General features: G+C 41.1%; 1 protein-coding gene and 1 pseudogene across 8 annotated transcripts in view; one reads left to right on the top strand and one right to left on the bottom strand.

Moving 5' to 3' along the window:
* The window catches only part of REPS2 (RALBP1 associated Eps domain containing 2), a 217,346-nt gene that overhangs the window by 137,123 nt on the left and 54,580 nt on the right, over positions 1–25,643 (bottom strand). For 6 of the 8 annotated variants that reach the window (XM_045050522.1, XM_023248871.2, XM_023248867.2 and 3 more), the window contains exons 2-5: positions 23,682–23,805; positions 12,273–12,421; positions 9,718–9,844; positions 3,278–3,375 (exon numbers count right to left, since the gene is read on the bottom strand). In XM_045050522.1, the coding sequence (XP_044906457.1) occupies positions 3,278–3,375; positions 9,718–9,844; positions 12,273–12,421; positions 23,682–23,805 (498 nt within the window). The remainder of the gene's footprint in view (positions 1–3,277; positions 3,376–9,717; positions 9,845–12,272; positions 12,422–23,681; positions 23,806–25,643) is intronic. The other 2 variants (XM_023248868.2, XM_023248870.2) reach the window with 1 other exon arrangement.
* LOC101098439 lies at positions 634–897 on the top strand (annotated as a pseudogene).

Raw genomic sequence — 25,643 nt, 5'->3', positions numbered from 1 at the left:
AGGAAGGCCCCTTGTTCTCATCTTAAACAGAAGGCAATGCTTCAAACAGGAGGGGGTGGGGCAGGGGCGGGGCTTCCACTGATGCCAAACAAACATTAAGAGAGTCAGACTGTCGCAGATTATTACAATGGACTGTTAAATCCATTCCAAGTCATTCATGTTATAGAAAAGAGAAGGAACTTACCCAAAGTCACACAGAGTTTGGCCAGTCCTGCACAAGAACCCATCTGGTTTCTTCCAGACAATACCTTAAGTCCTTCTAATGGCCAACTACTGGCAAATACTGATGTTCAGCCCTGGCTCTCCCCAAAGCTCCAGAGCCATTATCTCCTACCATCTCTTTGACACCTCCTCTTGACTCTCTCAAAAGCTCAAATCCCAGCATCTAACACTGAGCTCATGATCTTTCCCCAGAACTCTCAAGGCCAGTTTTTCATCCAGGGCTTCTTAGCTTACCAGATGATATTACTATCCATCTGGTTCCTGAGCCAGACTAAGAAATCACGTCCTGTGTTTGAACTCCAACCCTATCACTTCCTAACTGTGACTTTGGGCAGATTACGTAAGGTCTTTAAATCTCAGGTTTTAGCATCGGAAACATGGGATGACATAGCAGACACCCAGGACTCCAGGATGGCGTCATCCATACCAGTGAAGGAGAAGCAGCTCATGGATGTCAACTTAGGAGAGCTGCCAAGCTGGATACTGATGCAGGATTTCACCCCCTGAAGGCACTGCTGGAGCGTTTCAAGAGATTACTACCAGTGTTACAAGTATGTCAATGTGAAGAAAGGGGCCATCGCTGGGATTCCTATGGTGCTGGCAGCTTATGTGCTTTTCAACTACTGTCACTGTTACAAGGAACTCCAACATGAGCAGCTAGGCAAGTACCACTGAAGAGGGCCCAGTGTCGAGGCACATTCTGCATTCCTGACCATGGCCTTTGCCTGGTACCCTTGACTCCTTTCATACTCTAATTGAGAATGAAAGAGGACTGGTACATGGGAAAAAAATGGGATAACAGGAATCACCTCATAAGGCAGCTGTGAGCACTGAAGGGGATGTGGATAAAATGCTAAGCACTAGCAAAGAATGTTGTACATGCAGTTCCCTCTATATTCTTGCCTACTCCCCCATTCTCATCCCCTGACCTGGTTAACACCTACAAATCCTTCCCATTTCAACTCAAATGTGGCTTCCCACTAAAAGCCTTCCTTGATTGCCCCCTACCTGCTAAGGGTAGGACATAACTGCACCCCCACACTGTTTTTCAGCCTCAAAGCAGTGTAATTTCCATTCACAACACATATTATAATGACTTATTTACTTTGCAATGGTTTGATTATTGGCCACCTCCTCCAACTGCCTAGAAGCTCTATGAGGGCAGGGACTGGGACTGTTCCACCTCCATAGGTATATAGTAAACATCAGTTGAACGAAGAAGCATGTCTATTAGCAGGAAACGTGGACCCAGAGATTAGAAGTCACAGGACACCAATCCAAATAAGAACATATGGCATCCCCCCTGCCAGGCGACTAGGTAGAAAGGGACTCGTGATCCCTATCTGACCACTGCAAAGGCCATGATTTCCTGCTTGTGTGAGCATCATTCTAACAGTTCAGGATTAGGACTCCACAGCACTAGGATAAACTCCACACAGACATGCACAGCACATCCTGTAGAACCTTTTAGATGAATCCCAGTCCCTCCAATGCCTTTCTTATTGTAAACCATCATTCCGCAGCAGATGGGATTCTTATATTTAAAGACACATATTGTTGTACCACAGGACCTCTAAACACAACCAACTACTGCATCTGGGGCTCAGCTAAAGAAACAGCTCTTTGTTCCAGCTTGGAGGTGAAAGTGAGGTCTTCTGGACATAGGAGAGAGTGGCATGTTAGCCCTCCAACATGGTACCAGTAAGGGATTTTCAAGGATAGTTCTTACTACACCCAATGCTTATTTATGTAGCAAGTTCGGAACATAGCCTCCCTATAGTATGGAACTCTAATGTAAAGTATTTTAAGCGTAGATTTTGACACTGGGTCAAGGCCTGGTTTCAAATTCTGGTTCTTCCACTTACTGGCTATGAATAAAACTTTAGACCCATTACCTAACCTCTCTCAGGCACAGTTAACTCACCCACACTAATAGATATAACAGTACCTAGATCTTATAGTTGTAGGAAGCATTAAATATAAATACACAGCATATGGCTAAATTATTATCCTTAGGAAAGTTCTTTGTACAAAGACTACCACCTTAGAAGATAAAGTTTTGTCCATAACACAGTTCTAGGCCTAACAGAGTACCCATTCCCAGAGGGTATTCAGTGAACACCATGATCTTCCTTCAAAGGTCCTTAGTAATCCTTCCTAAGTAGAACACTGACAAACCAACCAAAAGTAAACCCAGTTTTTTCGTAATTCCTCTCATGCAGACACATACACCAACATGCACACACCCTTTTTTTGAGAAAAGGACCTACCCAGCACAGGACTCAGAGATACTGCACAAGATAACAGTTGCAGATACAAAAAAACAAATGAGTTCTTTATCCAAAAGAAAACACTGGAGAAAGGGAAGCTGAAATTTTCTAAGCCAGGAGAAACTGAGACATCACTTGTGTTTCTGTCAGAATACTGCTATCTATTACATATAAAAAACAGTAGTTGCTGCCACACATAAAATAACTGTTCTCCAAAAGGCATGGACTAGGCACTGAGAGAGAATGCCTAAGAACTACCCCTGCCTTCCAAAAGCCTGCAATGTAATTGGAGGCACAAAACAAAGGGCAACAGCTAAGTATGCATCAAATGAATAATAATAAAGAATAAGGCAAAAATAAGAAAGGCTGTTTTGGGGGGGAAAAATGCACTCCTGAGGGAGGTGCCTAAAAACTAAGTAGATACAGGTGGAAGGGCATTTTGACATACAAAAGACAAAGAACCAGCTTGGATTCGTCTAGAGACACTGAGAAAGTGTAGAAACACACGTTACAAAAAAGATCTAGGAAAATAAGGGTGCCTGGCTGGCCCGGTCAGTAAAGCAGGTGACTCTTGATCTTGGAGTCGTGAGCTCAAGCCCCACGTTGGGGGTAGAGCTTACTTTAAAAAAAAAAAAGATTAACGAAAATATACAAGCAACAGAACAAGAAGTCCAATATTTGCCCAAGGGGGCAGTTTTATATCTTCCTTGTAGAAAAAAAAAAGGCAGCCCATCAAAAAGCCACGTCCCCAAAGTCTGCCACTGGCACAACCCCACATCACTTACCCGAATAAGGGAAGCCTGATGGCGAGGGGGTTTGGTTCCTGGGGCCCCCGATGAGGGTCCTTCAGGCTGGACAAGGGGCTGTCTAGCTTCATAAGGAGCTGAAAAAGCAGGAGGAAAAGTCAGCACAGCACAAAAAGATTCCACCCAAAAATTATGATGTCACACTCAAACTGAGACTGTCTGTTCTTCAGGGAAGAATCAGCAAAGGAATTAGAGTTTATGTACATAGGGCCACCTTGTACAAACAAACCTGGGTGCAATCGAAAGCCATTTAACTGATTCATAAAAAGACAGGAAAAGATTTGCATCATGTTGAGATTAGGAATAAATATGAAGGGTGTAATGGTAAGAACATAAATTGGAATAGAAAGCAATAACAATAGTCAGAGAAGTGCCATATTACAAATGCTCAAATTCTGAGTATCTGGTAAATTCTATATATACCTGCCGGTTTAAAAGTCTTGCATTCGTCACCCATCTTCCAAAGAAACAAGAAAATAAGTATGCATTTTGAACACTAAGAACCAATGTTACTATTTATTTTTCAAAAATAAATGGCACAGTCTTCTTTTCCTTATTGGAAAGGATGTAAAATCAAGTAGAGATAAATACAAAAAGGAATAAATGTATTTTATATTTATTATTTTATCTTTCAATAACCAAACTAAAAATAATTTTGGTGACTTTAAGATAAGTTTTTAAGCCACAAAAACAAAAGCCTTTTTTCACTTTATTTCCCAAATATTTTATAATGACTTTGCCAATATGGTAGGAAAACAGTTAAACATAACCAGGTAGTATTCAGCTCCAACAGAAAAGAGAACTCATCACCCAAGATGAAGCCATTTTTGATTAACATTTCTGGTTGACAATTTGAGTTTTTGGAAGTATATCAAGAAGTAAAATGCTCGCTTCCTCTAGCTTCCTTATAAATAAGGTCAGGTAGAGGGTGCGGGGCAGCCTGTCACAGCACCACCCAGGGCAGACTCTGATCACCTGAAAATAAAGGAGGTGTAAGAACAGTACATCAGGAACAGCAAACCACTCTTGGGCTCACATCTGCTTTTTATATTTCCTCCAAGGGACTGGAACACAACATTATAACACAGTTAAAATACATTAAAACATCAAAAATCATTACCTGGCAAAGTATTAAGTAGATTTTCAGACCCTGCTAAGAATAAATAAGAATATAAAAAAACTGCAAAAGACACAAACCCAGGAATACATAATCCAAATGTTAAAAAAGAAGTCTCAGCCGGTAGGCAGGTGTCTTTCGAAGAAGGATTTTTAAGATCACTCCATTTTGACAGAACACTGAATATAACTATTAATGCCAGAAGGTTTGAACACAGTAAACTGCACCATGGTTGGGGTACTAGCGGTCATGAGCCTCCCCTGGGCAGCTGACCCTCCGTGCCTCTGGCTCCCCTCAGAGGAAGGGAGCTTCCACTACACAGGAGGAGCACATATGCGAGGAGGCCACCTGGCCCATGGCTCCAGCCCCTCGCCTACAACGGCCTTCCCTTGGAAGAGATGGACATATCTCATCAGTAAGGCTTGAACAAAGACTCAGCCACATGGGGCATCATTTTTGGAAAGGCCTGGCCTCAACGGCAGATCTTCTCTTCCTACTCCTATGGGAAGACTAGGATGGCCGTGCCTGCCCGTGACTGGAGAGGTGAGTGTACGAAGCCCATGTTGTCACAAATCTAAAACATGTGCTTCGATCAGCTCTGTCAGTATCAGAACTGATCATCAGACCATCATCAGTCTGACTCTGGTCCCATCCTCAGGTGGATCTCAACTCAGAAAGAGTTACTTACTGCCTCTACTCTCCTTCCTCCCCAATAAAACCTGGCAAATGCAACTCAATGCAAAAGAAATAATTCTCAGATCCCCTTACAAGAGGTTTCATAAGGAACTAGAAGTTATCATCTTTCTCCAAAGGGAAGAACCCTAAAGATTTCATCACTCTGAGATTCAGTGTCAAACCAGAACGGGGATCACTAGCAAATGCACAGTAAAGACTCTACATCTGCCATCAACCCAATGAATGATATCCAGAAGGTGAATTTCAAGAACACTTAAGGGCGTCAAAAACCAAACAGGTACCAGATCCTAAAAATACAAAGAAAATACTAGGCAACAGTTGAGCACCTACAATGTGCCAGGACCCGTGTTAGGCACAGAGGTTTATATAACATTCCTCATTTGATCCACAGGGCAAACCTCTGAGGCAGACGTTCTTCCACTTTACAGATAAGAAAAACCGAAACTCATTAAAGCGAAATACCCATAGTCACACAGGCTAGAAATGCAGGCCCACCAAGTCTACCTTTAGACCCAGGAGACTGACATCACAGCCCATGCTCTTCAGAGAGCACATTCCTAGATTCGATACATCAGAATAAGACGTGTAAGAAAAAGCAGAACGGATATCTTGATACAGAGATAAGACATTAGGTATCAGAAGAAACAGGTAAGATTTGCAGTAGTTGCCTCTGGAGATCAGAAATAAGTTGAGTGGGAAGGAGAAAAGTTGTTTTCACTACAGGCATTTAAATATTTTTTAACTATATGGTTATATTACTGTGATTTCAACGGTTTTTAAATATGGGTAGTAGTATCTGCCTCCAAGGGTTGTGCTAAGAAGAAAATAACACACATCAAGATCTCTGCACGATGCCTGGCACACAAGTCTCACCCACGGGACATGAGCTACAGCTACATCCAGCAGAGGTTAGAATAGCAGGAGCCAGGAGAGAAGTTGAAGAGGGGCTCTGAATCAGACTGGTCTGGAGACACTCAGTCTGGTTTATTTTTTTTTTTTCTTTTTTTTTTTTTTTTTAATTTTTTTAATGTTCATTTATTTTTGAGACAGAGAGAGACAGAGCATGAACGGGGGAGGGTCAGAGAGAGAGGGAGACACAGAATCGGAAACAGGCTCCAGGCTCTGAGCGGTCAGCACAGAGCCCGACGCGGGGCTCGAACTCACGGACTGTGAGATCGTGACCTGAGCCGAAGTCGGCCACTTAACCGACTGAGCCACCCAGGCGCCCCACACTCAGTCTGATTTAAAACACACTCACAAACATTCCCCACTAGCCAGGAATCATGGCAGAATCTTAGACAGGGAAATGACCCCAGAAAAATGTATTCCTAGAAAATTATTCCACCGGCAAAACTCCTTTCTGAAAAGGCATAAATTAAGAATAATTCTAGAATGCTGAGCACCAGAGTCACTGCAATTTAACAGGTTTTAGATATGCCACTGTGTAGATCAAAAGGAAAACAGAGTACAGAAACAGGAAAGGGAATCCTGGGTTTGTCAGATGGGTTGATGACATGGTGAAGACAACAGAGAGTTAAAAAAAACAGATGGAAAAGAGCATGAAGGCCTTAAGAAAAACTGAGTTCTGAAAACATGGGAAGAAAGAGAATGAAGACATGTGGGATTCTCTTACTTCCTGACCTGAGGATATAGGACAGAAAAGGAAGCAAACAGGCCAAGAAAATCCTCTGGGGGAGAATCTACAGACATTATACAAATAGGAGTGAACAAGCTGTGAAGTGAATATTACCAATTAGAAGCAAAAATCACAAGATTGAACCAAGTTGCAGATAGAAAAACTCTCCCTTCCTTTGACTTAGACAGATGGAGAAGTCTAAATGGTAGTACCTGTAAATGTTTTATTTCTGAATGACCTTGTTCGCAACTATAGGGACCTAACAGACTCCTAATCGACGGCTAGAGCCAAAAAACTCAAACTCTTTGAGAAACAGGCAACTGACTGTTCACTCAGACTCCTCTCTATGGGTGTGCTGTGCAAAGAAGAACCCTCTGGAATGGTAGCTCGTCAAGTTTAAGGTTCATGATATAGGAGAAAAACCAGCAAGGGGTAACTTAGAAAACAATGTTCCAAGAATAAAAGAGTGACCACAAGGAAATGTCTTCATATCTGATATAATGTCTACAGTTAAAAAACACTGAAGAAAAGGAAACCACTGAGAGTACCAAATGCTGGCAAGGAACACTGAACTCTCATACATCACCAGTGGGTATATACAGCCACTCTGTAAAACTCTTTGGCAGTTTCTTACACCCCTTCCCTAAGGTACAGAAATTCTACTCCTAAGTGCCAGGGAAATGACAATATATGTCACAAAAAGATTCACAAACAAATGTTCGTTGGATCCTTACTCATGACAGCCAAACACTGGAAACAAACCAAATGTCCATCAACAGGAGAATGGATCATCAAATTGTGGTACATTCACACAATGAAACACAACTGAGTAATAAAAAGAAGCAAACTACTGAGACACACAACAATAAGGATGAACCTCAACCACAATGCCAAGGGAAAGACAGCAGACACATAAGAGGAGTTGTTCAATATGATTCCATTTATATTAAGTTCTAAAAGAGGCAAAACTAATCTAAGGTGATAAAAATCAAAACAGTCCTCACATTGGAGGCCAGGGAGTGACTGGAAAGGGGCATCTGTAGGGTGATTGAAATGTATGTTTGTTTGTTTGTTTGTTTGTTTGTTTTTTAGAGAAAGTGCACACAGAAGTCAGGGAGAGGGTCAGAGGGAGACAGAAAATCTTAAGCAGCCTCCACACTCAGCACAGGACCCAATGTGGGGCTCAGTCCCAAGACCCTGGGATCATGACCTGAGCCAAAATCAAGAATCGGGACGCTCAACTGACTGAGCCACCCAGGCGCCCCGGAAATGTTCTATTCTTGATCAAAGTGGTGGCTACATGGATGCATCCATTTGTCAAAACTCAACTTGGGAGATTTTTAAATATGTGCATTTTATCATTTAGAAAAAGTAAGTAAGAATGAAGGCATGGACAACCTTGACATAGGCTGCTAAGAGTCAAGGAAGACGGAGAGAAGCAGGTTGTTTCCTTGCCAATGGGGGGAATGGAAGCCCAATTGGAATGAGGAAAGAATGGGGCAAGAAGTAGAGACAGTGAATACAGACAAGTTTTTAAAGGAATAGCCAAATAGATATAGATAGATAGATAGATAGATAGATAGATAGATATAGATTATAGATATAGATATAGCGAAGAACCTGGTAATAGGCTGACTCAGTAGAACAAAAAATGACTCACGTGTGAATTAAAAACCAAAAAACAGGCACCACGCTGGGCATAAAACTCCAATGTCCAAGCCCAAATAACATTAAGAATCAAAAAAAGAGCTCCGCTTCTAAAACTAGGGAAATCAGGCAGGAGAGGCTAAAAGCAAAGTGAAGAATTCTCAACCCTATTTTGTTTCAGACTCCAATGGGACATTCGAGTTTAAGGAGAGTGATTTTTTGTTACTATCCCTTAACAGCATCATCTTGCATTTGCATAGGACTTAATTTCCAATCAGACTTCGTGTTTCCGCTAATCCTCACAACACCCCAATAGAATAGTGTTACCCCATTTTAAAAGAGGAGAAGAAATCACGGTTCAGAGCAGTTCAGTGTCTTGCCCAAGGTCACATAGCTAGTCACATAAACCCACACCTTCTGATTCCCATCAAAAAATTTTTCCATTATGCCACACCGGCTCCTCTCTACAATATTACAGCCTCTCTATAGCCTAGCACACATTTTTATCTGTGTCCCTCTAGAACTCACCACTATTTTCAACGCAGCAAAACCCTGCAGAAACTGGGTCATTTTCAAACACAGCCCACAAAATACAAGAGGAGGGTGATGAATAACTGATTCTAGAATACCTTTAATTGGTCCTATCTTAAAGTACGAGCCAGAGCCCCAGGAGGACAAGGCACTGCCGTGAGTGCACGCAGCCTTAAGCACTGCAGGCTAGGCAGCCAACTCGGAACAACTAACGTACCTTACCGCTAATGCGGCCAGCACGGCGTTAAGTGTGAGCAAGCAGGCGACCCCACAACTGGACACGCCACATGCTCTCAGCAAAATGCTTCCCCTACCATTTCCCTTATTCTTCTCAAACACAAGAGCGAGATATTTTCATTTATGTGATCTGTCTTTAAAGGTTGAATCAACTCTTTTGCTTTTGCAGAGTTATATTTTTAAGTAGTTTCAGAAAAGCCGTTGTTATATAAACATGTTTGGAATGTCTACTGAAAGGAACAATTCCAAGACAATATAAACCTTCGACATGCGATGTTCCCAGGTAATGAAATCTATATACGAAGGATTAAATCATCTAAATCAATTACAAGTCGAAACTGGTTTGTTTCGGATAGGACACAAGGCACCGCTAGGATACATTTCATTTTATTTTTTTAAAAAGCCTTGCTTGAGAGTACAAAATTAAATTGAGCCATGTTTCCAAAGACAGAGGTAATTAAGTCAGGAGATTCAGCAGCTGGTGGCGTTGCTGCCTGAGAGATTAAGGAGTCTCTAGGACACTGCCTGGGACAGCTGGACAAGATCGCCTCTTACCTGGATGCATCTGCTCCGTGTTGCTCCGCAGTTTGCCGTAGGCATGGCTCAAGGGCACCCTCTGGTAATGAGGCGGGGAAGAAGGAGGGGAGGCGAGGGGTGACATCGTGGGAGACTGTGTTTCCTGCTTCAAAGGAACCAGAGCAGAGTTCAGAGGCAGTCACTTGAGAAGCCTGGTGCTTTGAACGGCAGTTACGAAGTATAATGCAACTCTACCGCCGGTGAGACGGCTGATTTCACAAATGGGAGGAAATGTTTTCTCAAAAACACGGCTTGGTTAAAACGCAGTGTCTGAGGATTCAAGTCTCCCAGAGAACAAAGTCTCGCCAGCACTCAGTTGCCTAAATTACTAAAACTAGCATGAAATGCTTTCCGTTATTCCACTAGTATTTTCCTTTGGAAAATGGAAGACAATGATCACATGAAATAGCATTCACACTCCCCAAATGTGATCTCTTCGTGGATAAATTCAATTTTCATGTGTTTATAATAAAGGCTCCTATTTCCTGGATTTACACTTACCAAGTCTTCCAGCAAATGTGGGTATTAAAAATACACACTTAAAATGCTTAATGCTAAATGTTGCTGGGGCTTACTGTACCAGAGTAAAATGCCAGCTTTCTCTTTTTCACACTAGGGGATAATGAAACAATTCATCATGGGCAAACCACTCCTAAACAGGAGGATGGAGGCTTAATAAGCTACAGTTCAAATCTCAGTTAAAATGTGAATTTTATGTAAGAGTCTGGCAAAGCAAACAACCTTACTCTGCTACTGGGTTTCCTCCTTTTCAATGCTACCAATAAACTGGTAACTTTGGAGTACCCAAGTAACAAGGAAACAGTACTTTTAATCAACATGCAGACTATATAGGTACTCTTAGTCTAAAAAAAAGGCAATCTGAGTTACTGATCAAATACTCTTCTTCAAGAAAAAGAAAAGAATATTTGAAGTGTGACCTCACACCAACAGATGGGATGGGCAGAGTACAAACCTACCCTCAGGTGAAAGGATGTGTCCTCAATCACGCAGCCAGGGATGGGCCTAGAAAGTCCCCAGAGTATCAACCATCTTGGGACAGCAGACCCTCATTCCTCTCCAAATGCTGGTAGGAAAACATGCCAGAGTACTGACTGAAGCTTCCTATACCCCTTTACATATATATCCCTAAAGAACTCATTTAAAATGTATCAGAATTATGACATCAACATTACACTGAGTTATTTAACAAGACATGCTATACCTCACTTGGCTATAAATATAAAACTTCTGCAGCAACACCTCATATATCCAGCATTATCATGGTGAGCCATATAGTTTTTCAACTTAATCCTTTGTTACACAATGCATTTAAAAAACGTTTTGACTCATCTTCCTAAAATATGACAAATTTCTTGGTCTTATAGAAGATACTATGTTCAATGTAATTTGACTTTTCTGCATGATTCAGTATCTTTATTAGAAGTATGAGCTGTACCTTGGTACCCCCAGGGTTCACTAATGCATAAATAAGACTATTTACCTCTTTCTTAATAGGCATACTTTTCTGAAATTTTATGCTTTCATCTCTACCAATCACCACCTAACTATTGCAATTAGTGCTCTAATTTTTAAAGCCTCTCCTCCCTACTCTTGTCCCTAACCTGCTAAATGTGAAATGGCAGCATTTCCCAAGTTGGCATCCCAAACAAGCCCCACAAGGAAGGATTCTCTGGTGAAACAAGTTTAGTAAACACAAATCTCCATGTCTCTTCACAGCGGGACTTGTCAGGGCCTTGAATTTGCTAATGAGCACTTATGAGTCTCCAAGCCTCAGAATGTAGTCTTTCACCCAAGGATATGAAGCAGCACTCTCCAAATATATTTAACCACAGAAACCTTTTCTCCAAACTTTTTTTGTGAAGAGAGGATCTATTAAAAAGTCCTAGGGGCGCCTGGCTGGCTCAGTCACTAGAGCATGTGACTTGATCTGAGGGTCTTGACTTAAAGTCTCACCACGTTGGACTTAGACTTTACTTTAAAAAAAAAAAATCCTAGAAGTTCCATTTCAAAGAACCCATTTAGAAATACTGATTAGAGAAATCAAATAAGTGTATTAAATCATACCCTTGGGGCACACAGGTGGCTCAGTCACTTAAGCCTCTGACTTCGGCTCAGGTCATGATCTCACAGTTCAAGAGTTCGAGCCCCGTACTGGGCTGTGCTGACAGCTCAGAGCCTGGAGCCTGCTTCAGATTCTGTGTCTCCCTCTCTCTCTGCTCTTCCCCCACTCACACTCTGACTCTCTCAAAAATAAACAAACACTTAAAAATAAAAAATAAAAATCAGTGGCCTCACTCTGGACACAATCTACATTCAAGTAAGCTCTAAAGGGCGAATGGGTGGCTATACTTCAGCTTTTTCTTGCTACAAGGAAACTTCACTGGCTTCCTTCCAAGTCTATAATTGTATCCCAGATGGTGAGATTTGCTAGAAGCCTGACAGTAGACATGAAGCACGGCTATGTGAGGTTTCACTGTCAGAATCAAATGGACACCCCTGATCAGACTGTTTACCTGTTTATCCTCATCGTCCATTCTTTTGAAGGTATTTTTTTCTGTGATTAAATATGGAATCTGAACCTTAGTTCCATGCAGTTCAGTCGGGTTCCCAAATCGGATCTCAGCATCGGTCTTTGACATCAGAAAGCGAGGCAGCGGCAGTTCTTTAGGACCAGAATCAGAGAAGCTCAAGTGAGACTTTTTTAAAACTGTGAAAAGCGGAACTCAATGGCCAAAAGATGAATCACTTTTGAGGAAAAATTCCAGAGCACTAAATATAGATTAAATTTTTATTTTGACACAGTGAAGACTCCTATAATAATGTCATGATAGAAAAATGCTTCAGTTTTACCAAGCAATTCTGGCTTAACATTTTTAAATGCTGTCAAATCATCACGGAACATATTCAGGTTTTGGACTGATCTCCTACCTCAGCCTTTAGTCCGGCACCAGCTAAAAGGCTCTGATACTGTATGAACACGATATGTGGCAAATGAAACAGGCAAAACCCATATAACACACATTATATGCCAGATACTATATTAACATCTGCAAACATTACGTCATTCAATCCTCACAACTCAAGACTATCATTAGCCTTCCTTTTATTTTTTTTAATTTTTTAACGTTTGCTTATTTTTAAGAGAGAGTCAGAGCATGCATGAGGACAGGGCAGAGAGAGAGGGAGACACAGAATCTGAAGCAGACTCCAGGCTCTGAGCTGTCAGCGCAAAGCCTGACACGGTGCTCGAACTCATGGACCACAAGATCATGACCTGAGCCGAAGTCAGACACTTAACTGACTGAGCCACTGAGGCGCCCCCTGGGTGACAGTTTTTCACCCTATGTAATTCCTTAAGGAATTTTCACACTCGATCTTCAATTGTCTTTTCATAATGGAATAAGGAAAATACTTTAAGTTACAGCGATCAGTCCGTTCAGCCAGATTCTACTGTCAAAACCATTAGCCACACTCACAATGCTACAAAGAGTTCAAACCCAACAGTCTGGAATATTTACTTATCTTTCAAATATCTGATAAAACTATTCTGAAACAGAAATGATGCTTTGGCACACTTCTAGTTCTCAGTGCGGCAAATCACACACAATCACACAACACAAAGGACTCCAAAAATGGGGATAATATTATGGATTATGCATAATGATTTGCATCTGTATCCATTGTTCAGGATAATACTCATCACTGTGCCTCCGCACTTCCATCAGCGCCCCATTCCAAACACAGCTGCACTTCCAATGACTGATGCTGTGCTAAAGCCAGAAAACATCTTAGCAACACAACCAAGTATCCCAGCTCCCCAGGCAAAGAAGGCCCCTGGTTCTCTAATATCCACATTGTGTTTATTTTTAGTTGCTATGTCCACATTTGATTCAAAGAAGTAGGCAATATGACAAATCCCTGCATGATCAATCAGCCAAAAGGCCCAAGAGACATAAATAGAATAAGCAATCTGGAAAATTAAACCAGGACTCTCCTCTAAAAAGAGGATGGCCACCATTTTTAACATTTTAACGTTTCCCAACCTCGGCAGCTCTCCAGTACTCAAGGCAGGAATGGACTTTAAAAGAAAACAGGCAAAAGCAGAGAAAACATAGATTCTTAGTAAGTCAAATATAAGCTAATCCCATGGTTCTCTTCTCAGAAAGGGATTTCTTTCAGTTCAGTCTGCAAAAGGGATCTAAAAAGAAGGAACAAGCTCACATAAAATAATCTGCACCCTGATTGCCCATGAGAGGAGGAATTACTTCCAAACACTACTTGAGGGAGAAGAGTAGGAAAAGCCCACATGTGTAAACCCCCCGACCAGTGTTTCACTGGTGTTCAACAGATAATTCCAGGAACGAGAGAATACAAACACGAGATGATGAGTATCAACTATTATACAAGGACTCCCAGATACCCTTTAGGACCCTGTCACTTCACACACTGTCCTCCTTCCCTGGCTATGGCATTTCTCCAGAACTATTCACCTGGCAAAGATCCTCTCTCCTCCAAACAGCCACCAAACAGCAAAACACAAAATACAGCTGAATTTCTCCTGTACTTTCTTCGCTTATGTGGTTTTAAACAACACTCACTTAACAGATTGTCACCATACATAATAATCATCATATCACTGAAAATCTTAATGAAGGTGCTATCTCCCTTACACTGCTCCAAGCTTTCAAAAACTGCAAAGTAAAACTGTAGTCTGTAAATAAATATTCAGTCTAAATGCTTTCTAGTCATATGGACACCATATTTAATAGTGAAACTTTATTTGAAAGCTAATCAATAAAGTACCTGCTATCCAGTGATTTATGTCAAGTAATCACAAGAGAAGAGCCGTTTGTAGTAGTAGTTGGTTAGAATCTTTTCTCCCAAACGGAATTCAATTAACACAAGGAAATAAATAAAGAGTTCAAATTAAAGGTTTATAGGGGCCAAGGAGACAATGAGTGCAGCCATCCAAGGCAGTAATTTGTTTCATAATGCTACCTTAGGTTGTAGTCTTTGAACACAGAAACACTTTGTATATTAAATGACTATCTTTCCCTTCCACAAAGAAAACTATGCTTCCAAAGATATGACCCTCTAAAAAGTAGGGGAAAATCCTTTCATTTTCCATGTCTGATGGAGACAGGAATGTAAGAAATACTTCCATTTCCTCAATTAGAAGAAATGTGAACATAAAAAAGAAAACATAAATCCAATACCAAATGGTAAATGGCACTGGGGAGAGGTGGGACTGAGCATAGAACTCTGTCCTGTCTAAAATGGTGGCGGCTGTTTACTCTCCTTCAATACCATCCACTAGATATAACGCCAGCCACATCATTGTAAACTGTATAGTAACTAAAATTTTTTTAAGTGAAGAAACCAGTCACAAATACTGTATGATTTCACTTATTTGAGGGATCGGCAGACAAATGTATAGAGACAGAAAGTAGAATGGGGGTTGCCTGTGACTGGGGAGAGGGGGAATGCAGAGCTGTTTAACAGGTATGAAGTTTCATATTTCTATTATTTTATTTATTTGTTTTTTTATGTATTTATGTATTTATTTATTTAGACCAAGCGCACACAGGGGAGGGGCAGAAAGAGACCAAGAGAGACAATCCCAAGCAGGCTCTGCACTGTCAGCACAGAGCCCAACACAGGGCTCAATCTTACGAACCTTGAGATCATGACCTGAGCCAAAATCAAGAGTCTGACGTTTAACTGACTGGGTCACCCAGGCACCCCATGGAGTTTCATACTTCTAAGATGAAAAGAGTTCTGGAGATGGATGGTGGAGATGGTTGCACAATAATATGAATGTACTGAACTGTACAATTAAAAAATGGTTAAGGCATGGCACTTGGCTGGTTCTGTCAGTAAAACACGCAACTCGTGATCTCAGGGTCAGGAGTTAGAGCCCCACAATGGGCACAGAGATTACTTTAAAAGAATAGTTAAGGGGCACCTGGGTGGCTAAGTTGGTTAAGCGTCAGATTTCAGCTCAGGTCATGATCTCGCAGTTGATGGGTTCGAGCCCCGCATAGGGCTCTGTGCTGACAGCTCAGAGCCTGGAGCCTGCTTGGGATTATGTGTCTCCCTCGCTCTCTGCCCCTCCTCCGCTCGCACTCTGTCTCTCTCTGTCTCTCAAAAATAAATAAAAATGTTAAACAAATTTTTAAAAATAAATAAATACTAGTTAAGATAAAAATAAACTTTATGGTAAACTTTATGTCATGTATATGTTATCAAAATTTTTCAAAACTTTTTCAAATAAAAAAGGAAATGGGTAAAATTAATTTTAATAATTATTTGAACCCAATATTATCGTTACAATATATAATCAAGATAAAAAATATTAATGACTTCTTCCTTGCCAATTTGTATGCCTTTTCTTTTTGTTGTCTAATCGCTGAAATAGTTTACATTCTTTTTTTCGGACTAAGTTTTTTTTCAAACTCCCAGGTGTATTTTACCTGCACTGCACACCTTGATTCAGACGCACCACATTTCAAGTGCTCAGAAGCCACACTAGTATGGCTACTGGCAATGCTACTGGAACAGCTCAGTTCCAGTTGACAGGTGACATGAAGGAATGTGGCCAGAAACCTGGATTTTACTAAGAAATACCACACAATGTTAAATGTTAACACAACCAATTCATTTCTTTTTAAATTATGTAAGGAGTATTTGTATGGAGGGATAATTTTTATAAATCTTAAGTGTACTATTTGAAGAGTTCTGACAAACACATACATTAAGCACATAACACCCAAATTAAGATAGGACATTTCCATCATACAGAATTTTCCTTCCCATCCATTTCTAGTTAATCCCCTCTCCTTGTCCCACTCTGCAACCCCTGTTCTAATCTCTAAATCCACAGACTACCTTCGCCATTACAGAACTCCACATAATGGAATCATTCAGTAATAATCCTTGAGACTTAGATTCCTTCACAACATTTTGTAAGAATCATCCAATGTAATGTATGTAGACAGAGCTTATTCTTTTTCATTGCTATGGAGTAATCCATTTTTATGAACATATTGAAATTTTTAAAATCCATCTAGGCTGTTTCCAGTTTCGGGCCATTATGAATATAAATGTTACATTCTTATAAATGGCTTTTGATGAACATGAATACATTTATCTTGGGGATAAACCTATGAGTTGTATATTCCATGAGTTAAGAATGGGCTTTACATTTTTTAATGAAAAACATCAAAAGAAAAATAGGGTGCCTGGGTGGCTCAGTCGGTTAAGCGTCCAACTTCGGCTCAGGTCACGATGTCACAGTTTGTGAGTTCAAACCCTACATCAGGCTCACTGTTGATGGTGCAGAGCCTGCTTGGTATTCTCTCCCTCTCCCTGTCTGTGTCCCTTCTGTGTGTGTGCTCTCTCTCCCTCTCAAGATAAATAAATAAACTTAAAAAAAAAACAAAAATAGCTTGTGATGTGAAAATTGTATGAAATTCAAATTTGTGTCCATAAATAAAGATTTATTGGAAGGAACACAGCCATTCTTGTTTGTTTACATAGTGCCCATATCCGCTTTCGTAGTTCAAGGGCAGAATCTGTAGTGAATATAATCAAGATAATCAAGTTGCAGCAAAGGCCATATGATTCACAGAGTCTAAAATATCCACCACCTAGCCCTTTACAGGAGAAGTCTGATCCTAGTCTTACACAATGCCTACAGTTAAAGTAAAATGTAGTCTTACTAAAACAATAAAGTTTCATTTAATGGAAAAATACACTGCTTGCATATTTAAATTTTAAAATATTTCTATTAAATTAAAATTTTAATTTCTCAGTCAACACTAACCAGATTTCAAGTCCTCAACAGCCAGCCAAATGTGGCTAACAAGTACTATATTAACACAGTTTCGACGCTTTTCCAAAATTTTAACATTACCTGATTTTATGCTCGCAACAACCCTGTAAGGCAGGTACTATTGGGACACCCCTTCCCCAGGTGAGCCACGTGAAGCTCAAAGAGGTTAGGAGGGCACCACTTTGTACGAGGGCACAAAAAGAAAAAGTGATGGTCCAACCATTCAAAATCCAGCAGTCTATTGCTGTGACCCACACTCAGCCACTAGGCTCTACTGTCATGCTAAAAATCAAAACGTTCTTTCTATTGCAGGTTTGAACACTCAACATAAAACTGCACCACTTCAGAGCTGGAAAATGGTCTAGAGAAAACCTGCTGGAAAATCCACATCTCACAGGTGGAGAACTAAGCCCAGGAACGTCTCAGACATGCAGCAATATGGTGACAGGACCATGAGCATAACACTCCTGCCTGCAGGGGCTCCCTCCTCTTGTAATTTTTGGAAGGGTCATGGCGAATCAATTACATTTACTCATTATCAATGTCATCAAAGGGCATTTAATCAAAACAACCATCGTAGAATTGAGTACATTTCATTTTATAAGTAACTCACTCTTTTGTCCTAATTCTTTCTCCTTTCCCTACAGACTGTGCCAGACTGCCACTAGATCAATAACCAGTCTGGGGAACACAGCCTAGAGGCTATGTGAGCCACATTATTGCACTATTAGCATTTGGAGACTCCCAGAGGGGCTGTAGAAAGAAATCACGGGGTCTGTCATCTTGGTTAAGAAAAAAAATTCCATCTTTATTCTCCCTACCCTAACCGAACATTTGCATTTCTTTCAAGTATGAATGTAGGCAACAAAGCGCTGTACCTGTAACTTTGCCACCCACCGAAATCAGGTATTTATATATCACATTACACTTGTTGTAGACATCTTCAAGTACTGTTTATGCCGCTCACTACTTTGAAAGTATGGTAGTTATTTAGGTCACTCTTAGGTCTCTTATTTAATACATTAATGAAGTAGTATGGATATTGCTATATAACATTCTTAAGTATCTTAGTTTTAATTTCAATATAATTGGTTTCCTTTGGACTCCTACGTCTTTGTATGTATTTAGAACATTATTCCAAGAAGGAGTGTCAGGCTGCCAAAGGAGCCCATGACACAAAAGAGGTTACAAAACCTCCTCTAAAAAGCCCTATCTATACCTTCTCTCAGTCCTCACACCCCCCACGGCCAGTCCTCAGAAAGAAGGAAGGGACAGTTCCCAGGGCAAGTGTCCACCATGTGGTTTCCTCATCAGGAATTCTCCAATGGTCCTCAATTTCACCCCCTGCTTCTCTCCTCCTAAATTATCCTAAGGTTTCACCACTTGTTTAACCGGCAAAATAGGGTGAGGCTAGAGAGATGCCTAGTGCCAACATTTAAGGAGGTGCTCACTCTCAGGGTCGTGTAAATGCAGAATCAGCACTTGTATGGCCCAGAGTGTGACTTTCCCCTTAAAGTTATGTGCCCTGGGTGCCCCTGGCCTCACTCCAACTCAGGTCCCGATATAACCAAAACTATAAACACAGTTTAAGCAAAGCTCTTGAAAATGCTCTACTCGGTTTTCATTAGAACGTGCTCTCAACCCCAGCTCCACATAAGAATCACATGGGGGAGCTCTTAAAAATCCCCACGTTCAGGCTGCACTCCGGGGCTAATTAAATGAGAATTTCTGGAAGTGGCCCCAGGCACCTGTATTTTTTAGTTTGCACTTAAAGCTCTCCAGCAATTCTCAAGTGCAAACAAGGCTGGGAACCATGGCCTGAGAAAGAGGACTTCTTTAGAAATCCCTTAGGAGTTCTGGGTGAACCTGAAATCCAAATGTTTGAGATTAAAAAGTGACAGATGATTAACACTCGGTCCTCATTCATCAGCATTCATCTCTTCACTCATTCAACAAACATGCCTTGAGTGTCCACAGTGGTACACAGAGCAGGGGCTACCAGATCCTCCTCCCTTCCCTTTAGGTAAGCTTGCAGACTAGTGAGGAAGACAGAAATTAGACAAACCTATAAAGGAGTATTTACAAACTGATGAAAGTGCCATAAAGGAGCAGATGCTGAAAGTAAAGTAGGGAGGGGACAGTCACACAGAAGCATCATCTAACAGGATTAACCCATCCAAGGATTACCTAACTCCCTAGGGACATGTACTTTTGTTTTGACTTACTGTTTACTCTTCATTAGGCATCTTACAACACTGAAAGGATCGATATTAACTCATAGAAAACTGTTAGCTAACTAACCTTGTCTAATAGCAATGCAGGTGAATTTCATCCCAGAAGAGAGTCTAATAGCCAAGTCACAGTTTTATTGCTCTATAGGGCATTCATCAATTTTATATGTAATTTAGCAATCTTATTCCAGCATTCTTTCCTTCCAGGACTATAAATACTTCTGACTCTCCTGTATTTTCCTGAGCCAGTTTTACTCTATGCTGGTTCCTTCATTAATGAATTAATTTGACAGAACCTACTCTAGACAGGATGGTAGGGACAGTGAACAAATCCCGAAGGATGAAGAGGAAGAGCGAGCCATGGAAAAGAGAGGGGGAAAGAAACAGACTGTGGGGAATCCAAAACCTCGAGATAACATGGTCTTTCTTGCAGCGGGAAAGAGATGGCCCAGAAATGGCTAGAAGGCCAGTGAGGCTGGGGGCAAGATGGAGAACACAAGGCGGGGCAGGTTTAAGATGAGGGCGGAGAAGGAGGCAGAGACCAGATCACTCAGGGCCCTACAGATCAGTGTAGTGACTGAATTTAGTACGTACAATAAGCCAACCAGGGGAGGATTTCAAGGAGGAGGACAAAATGATCTGATGGATATTGTGATATTGCCTACTGCCATATAGGCAAAGAGGCTGGAATAGAGAAGAGAGGAGGCCAAGAAATCAATGACAAAACCACTGTGGTATCCAGGTGAGTGGCTGAAGGTGGCCCAGTCTAGTAGGATAGAGAGATGGAGGGAGAAGGCAATAAGACTGGAGCCACACTGCCAGGACTGCTGACAGATTACACTGTGGACCGAGGCAAAGGGTGGAATCAAGGATGACTTCTAGGCTCCTGGCTTGAGCAACTGTAGATGGTGGTGGCACTGACCAAAATGGGCAAGGCTACGGGTTAGAGGTTAACACACACATACACACAGACTCATGTAATTCATGAAGTAAGAACGGACTCACAACTCCCTGAGTGTCATGAGGCTACTACAGCCTTTCCGATCAGGTTCTCACAGAGCATCCTCTTTGGCCTTCAAGGTTTGTGTCATCAAACATTAAGCGAATGGATTTCAAGCAACAACTTGGAAAATTCTAAGTGGCAGCTCAAAGTTTGGCCTAATCTTGCCCTCATTCTTACCTAACATATGCTGACTGTAAATAACATTTATTTAATAAATCTTTAAGTGAAGGAAGAAAATTCAAAATTAACTGAGTATAAACTGTCAGAGGCAAAAGGCAGCATCAGGATTTATAAGGTACAACTGAGAAAGCCTTACACTTCAGAAAAAGCGTTAATCCTTGACACATGTGATCATTTAGACACTCCTTCCCCCCTCTCTCCTCCTAGGAAATTAAGCTGTAGATGTAGGCACAAATCCCGTAAAAGACCAGTCTAACTTAAACAACAAAAGTGTCAGAAATTTATTCTTGCATACAAAAAGCAGCTTTAGCTTTTCCAGCAGATAAAAGTTGGAAGACACAACAATAAAGCTTAATGACCATTTACAGTGGAATGGAAATTTTCAGTGTCTACCACAAGCCCAAATACAATGTGATGTGGCTCTAATCATAGCAAGTGACTTATAGCAGTGACTGCTCAGCCCTGTCGTCATAAATACCAAACTTGCCACTGAAATAACACTCCATCAAAAAACCTATTTTGGGGTGCCTGGGTGGCTCAATCAGTTGAGCATCCAGCTCTTGATTTCAGCTCAGGTCATGATCCCAGGGTTGTAGGATCGAGGTCCAAGCTGGGCTCCATGCTGTGTAGAGCCTGCTAAAGATTCCCTCTGCCCCTCTCCCCATTCTCTCAAAAAAAATAAATGAGTAATGAATAAATAAAACAATTTTTTAAATCTATTTTAAGAAACCAAATTATGTAATACCAAGGGATGCCTTTTGGGGTCAGATTTTTTCCCCACTCAGAAAATACTCTGTGATTCCAGATTATAATCAGCACCTTAATAAAGAGAATAATCAAGAAGAGGCTACTATGCACAGTAATGAAGAGCACGGCAACTGGAGACAGATTCTGGCTCCAAACTCTACTAACCTGAAGTCTTTAGGCAAATTACTCAAGGCCCCCTAAACTTCAACTTCAATAATCATCTGTAAGATGAGGGTAAAAAGAGTGCCGCAGTAGAGACTTCCAGTGTTCATCCACAGAAAGTTCTCTCCTTGCGGGTACAGGGGACAACTGCATGCCCCCCCCCCACCCCCCGCCCCAGTCTACCCTGCAGTTCAGTGGATCCACGTGACAAGTTGTGGCCAATGCACTGTGAGCAGCAGTAACATGAGCCACATCCAGGACAAAGCATTTAATTGCTAGGGTGAGAAACTATTTCTCTGTTGCTTACGGGGGGGGGGGGGGGGGGGGGGGGGGGGCGGCGGGGGCACAAGATCAAGCAGCCAGGATCACAGAGGCACCACATGGAGGGCAGCTGCCCTAGAGGGTCACCATGACCCACTGCAAAGCAGGAAGCGAACCTTCATTTTGTTAAGGCACGGGGATTCCAGTGGAATTGGTTTCACAGTTTCTCGTACAGAATGTAAACTAACACAAACACCTAATTTAGTGGGATGCTGGGAGGACTAAATGAGATGGTACCTGGCACGCAGTAAACCTTTAAGAAAGATTAGCAGGATGATTGTGACTCTCTGATGGTTAGCGCAAAAGGACTTTGTTTCCCATAGTCAAGCCATCAGAATCTTCTCAGAGTTGTTCTACAAGGTTCCTGAACTCACTTTTACGTTTACAAGGCTTCACAGGACACATGTGGACAGTGGAGTGGTTTTTATCTCAAAATGAGGAAAAGGCAAAAGTTCCTGCATGGCTATGTGAGCATATGGAAGTAACTTGTATCAGAGGACATCAGCATAACCCTGGAATAATCACCTTCTTCATAGGTACTTGTAAACCCAATAATGAGACAGTATAGATGATAAGAGTCTGGGGCTTTGCTTTTTGTTTAAGTTGTGGAGAGTACTCAAACACTCAGTGGGTTGGGGGCAAGGATGGCAAGATAAGAAAATTTTAAACCAAAACTTTGAGAAGCTAAGTTCATTCTGCCAAAATTTTGGTAGCTCCATAGTACTTAATAATGATTAGAACGGTTATTTAGGAATTGGGGGATTAAAGGATGATGATGTATGGGGTGCCTAGGCGGCTCAATCTGTTGGGCGTCTGACTTCGGCTCAGGTCGTGATCTTGTGGTTCATGGGTTTCAGGCCTGTGTCAGGCTCTGTGCTGACAGCTCGGAAACTGGAGCCTGCTTTGGATTCTGTGTCTCCCTCTCTCTCTGCCCCTCTCCTGCTCATGCTCTCTCAAAAATAAACAAACATTTAAAAAAAATTTTTTTAAAGGATGATCATATACGATATGACTGGCAGGGACAGGAAAGAAAAAAGGGACAGCTCCATTCATACTCTCCCAGGTATTTGTGCCCTTGTCCTTAAAAGAACTTCAAATGACACTGCATATTCCTCAAGAGGAAAATTAAACTAAATGTTACTATTTTGCCACAGGCTCTAGAATTCCTGTCCTGATCTCTTTCTGCTAAAGAACAAAATCTATTTCAGCTTTAATTCAGTTAAAAGGAATGAATCTCAGGTCACTCTCTTATTTTTTTCCTAAAGAAACAAAAAGAAAGTAAGACACCCACTACATTTTCTTACTTCATTTAACAGACGCCTTGTTAGAAGCAAGGAGAAATTCCATAAATGCTTATACAACAGGCCTTAAGCCCACTAAAAATGGTTCTCATAAACAAGACACCTGTTGTGGACAATCAAACGTAAAAATGGGAGATACTTACCACATTTAATACTCTCTATCCGTACAGGAAGGCCAGACTGTGCTGCAGCAATCAATTTTAAGGCAATGTAAAACTGTGTTGGACCAAAATAACCAACCCGCTTTGCACCACACAGTTCTGTGATCTGAAAACAGACAAGAAAAACCAGGCTGAAAACCCCATTTCATAACAGGAAAATGAGACAAGATATATTATGAAATCCCAAGGATTTCACAGCATAGCTAACCAAAAACTCCCTGGAGAACCTATGTGTACACACTGGCTGGGGCGGAGGCGGGGGGGGGGGGGGGGGGTCCTACAGTTCACAGGAAGATTTTCAGTTTGGATCATTAAATTCTACCTACTCATGATATTTCAGGACTCAGTGATTATTCCTCCTCTTTCAAAGAGAAAAAGAAAGGTAACAAAGGATGGCTGTTACTGTTCTTACAAAAGAGAGTGACTTGTTTCCGGGGGCAGGTACTAATGTCCAAAGTCTAGAAGAGCACTGGGGTGAAAAGAGAACACGTTAGTCATTACCACTACTTGTGGATTATCCCAGCTGATCAAAACTAAAAGTGAATTAATTATTCTTAAAGTTTTCAGGCAACAGGATTTCCTAAGCATTAAAATTACAATCAAGAGTGCTCAGAGAAACAAAAGAGAGGGGGCTATGAGCACAAATATCTTCAAGATCCTGCAATCTTTAATTTGCAGACCTTAAACTAACACATACCCTATTTGGTAGTTTAAAGATAACAAATATTCAGTAACTTTTTAAAGTTATTTCAAAGTAATAGATACTCAAAAACTCAAATAATAGTAAGTGGGGTGAAGACCTAAAAAGCACCCCCCACTTCCTATGGTCCAGAGGAAACCATTATATTCTTTTGGAAATGTTCTATGCATATATGTATATGTATATATACATATGTACATATATATGTATATGTATACATGTATACATATATACATATACATACGTATATGTATGTATACATACATATACATATATGCGTATGTGTATAGATACATATATGTGCATATATGTATATATGTATGTATATGTATATATGTATATATACGTATGTATATATATGTACATATGTATATAAATGTTTGTATATATAGCACACACCTGTGTTTTTCCTCTTGTGTATCCAATACTTGATACAAACAGAATACCACATACTATTAGCAACTTGTTTTTCATTTAGCATTATCCCTTGAAAATCTTTTCTATCAGCACAGTTAAAATCACATCCTTCTTTTAACAACTACACGATATTCTGCTATAAATATACACCGTGGTTTCTCTTTTTAGTTAGTCCTTATGGATGAGCTTTTAGATTTCCAAACTATAAACAGCCACTAATTAATCTTAAGAAAATTCCTATGAAAATTCAACTCGGATGTCAGCAAAAAATGGGGGTTATGAGGGCTTCCAAAAATTCTTTCTTCCATCAAAGCAGTGAGAAAACCGACGAAGAAAATGGACAGAACTCTGGAAATTAACCAAAGGCTTGCAGTTAGCCAGGGAGCATTTATTCAAGAAAAGCTGCTGGATTTCAGGAAGAACACTGAGCGTTGTGGTATTTAACTGGCCTTACACCCATGCCCCCGCCCCAACTGCGGGCATTTGCACTGTGGTTGCAGGCATCCCAAGCCTGGAGTCACAGCGAGACAGCCTAGCAGCCACAGCAGGGGGCAGGACAGGGCTGGGCTTCTTGAACGTACAGATTAGTGTTCTTCTTTCTCTTGGTCTTCCCTCCTTCTGATACTTCTAGTACTTCTCACAGCAGGTGGTCTACCTCTCCTAGCCCTAGACTAAGGAACTGGGGTTGGGGGAACAGAATCCTATCTTCTTGGCTGGACCCACCAGGAACAGAGCTTTCGGAGGAGAGGTGGGAAGCGGGTCGTGGCTCAAATACTGCAGATTCACTGTTCTTACCAAGATTTAGCAAATTTTCTTCAATGTTTCTC

This window comes from Felis catus, chromosome X (assembly GCF_018350175.1).
Source record: "Felis catus isolate Fca126 chromosome X, F.catus_Fca126_mat1.0, whole genome shotgun sequence".
Classification (NCBI taxonomy): domain Eukaryota; kingdom Metazoa; phylum Chordata; class Mammalia; order Carnivora; family Felidae; genus Felis; species Felis catus.
Note: the sequence above shows the minus strand (reverse complement) of the source record. Positions and strands in the feature narration are given on the sequence as shown.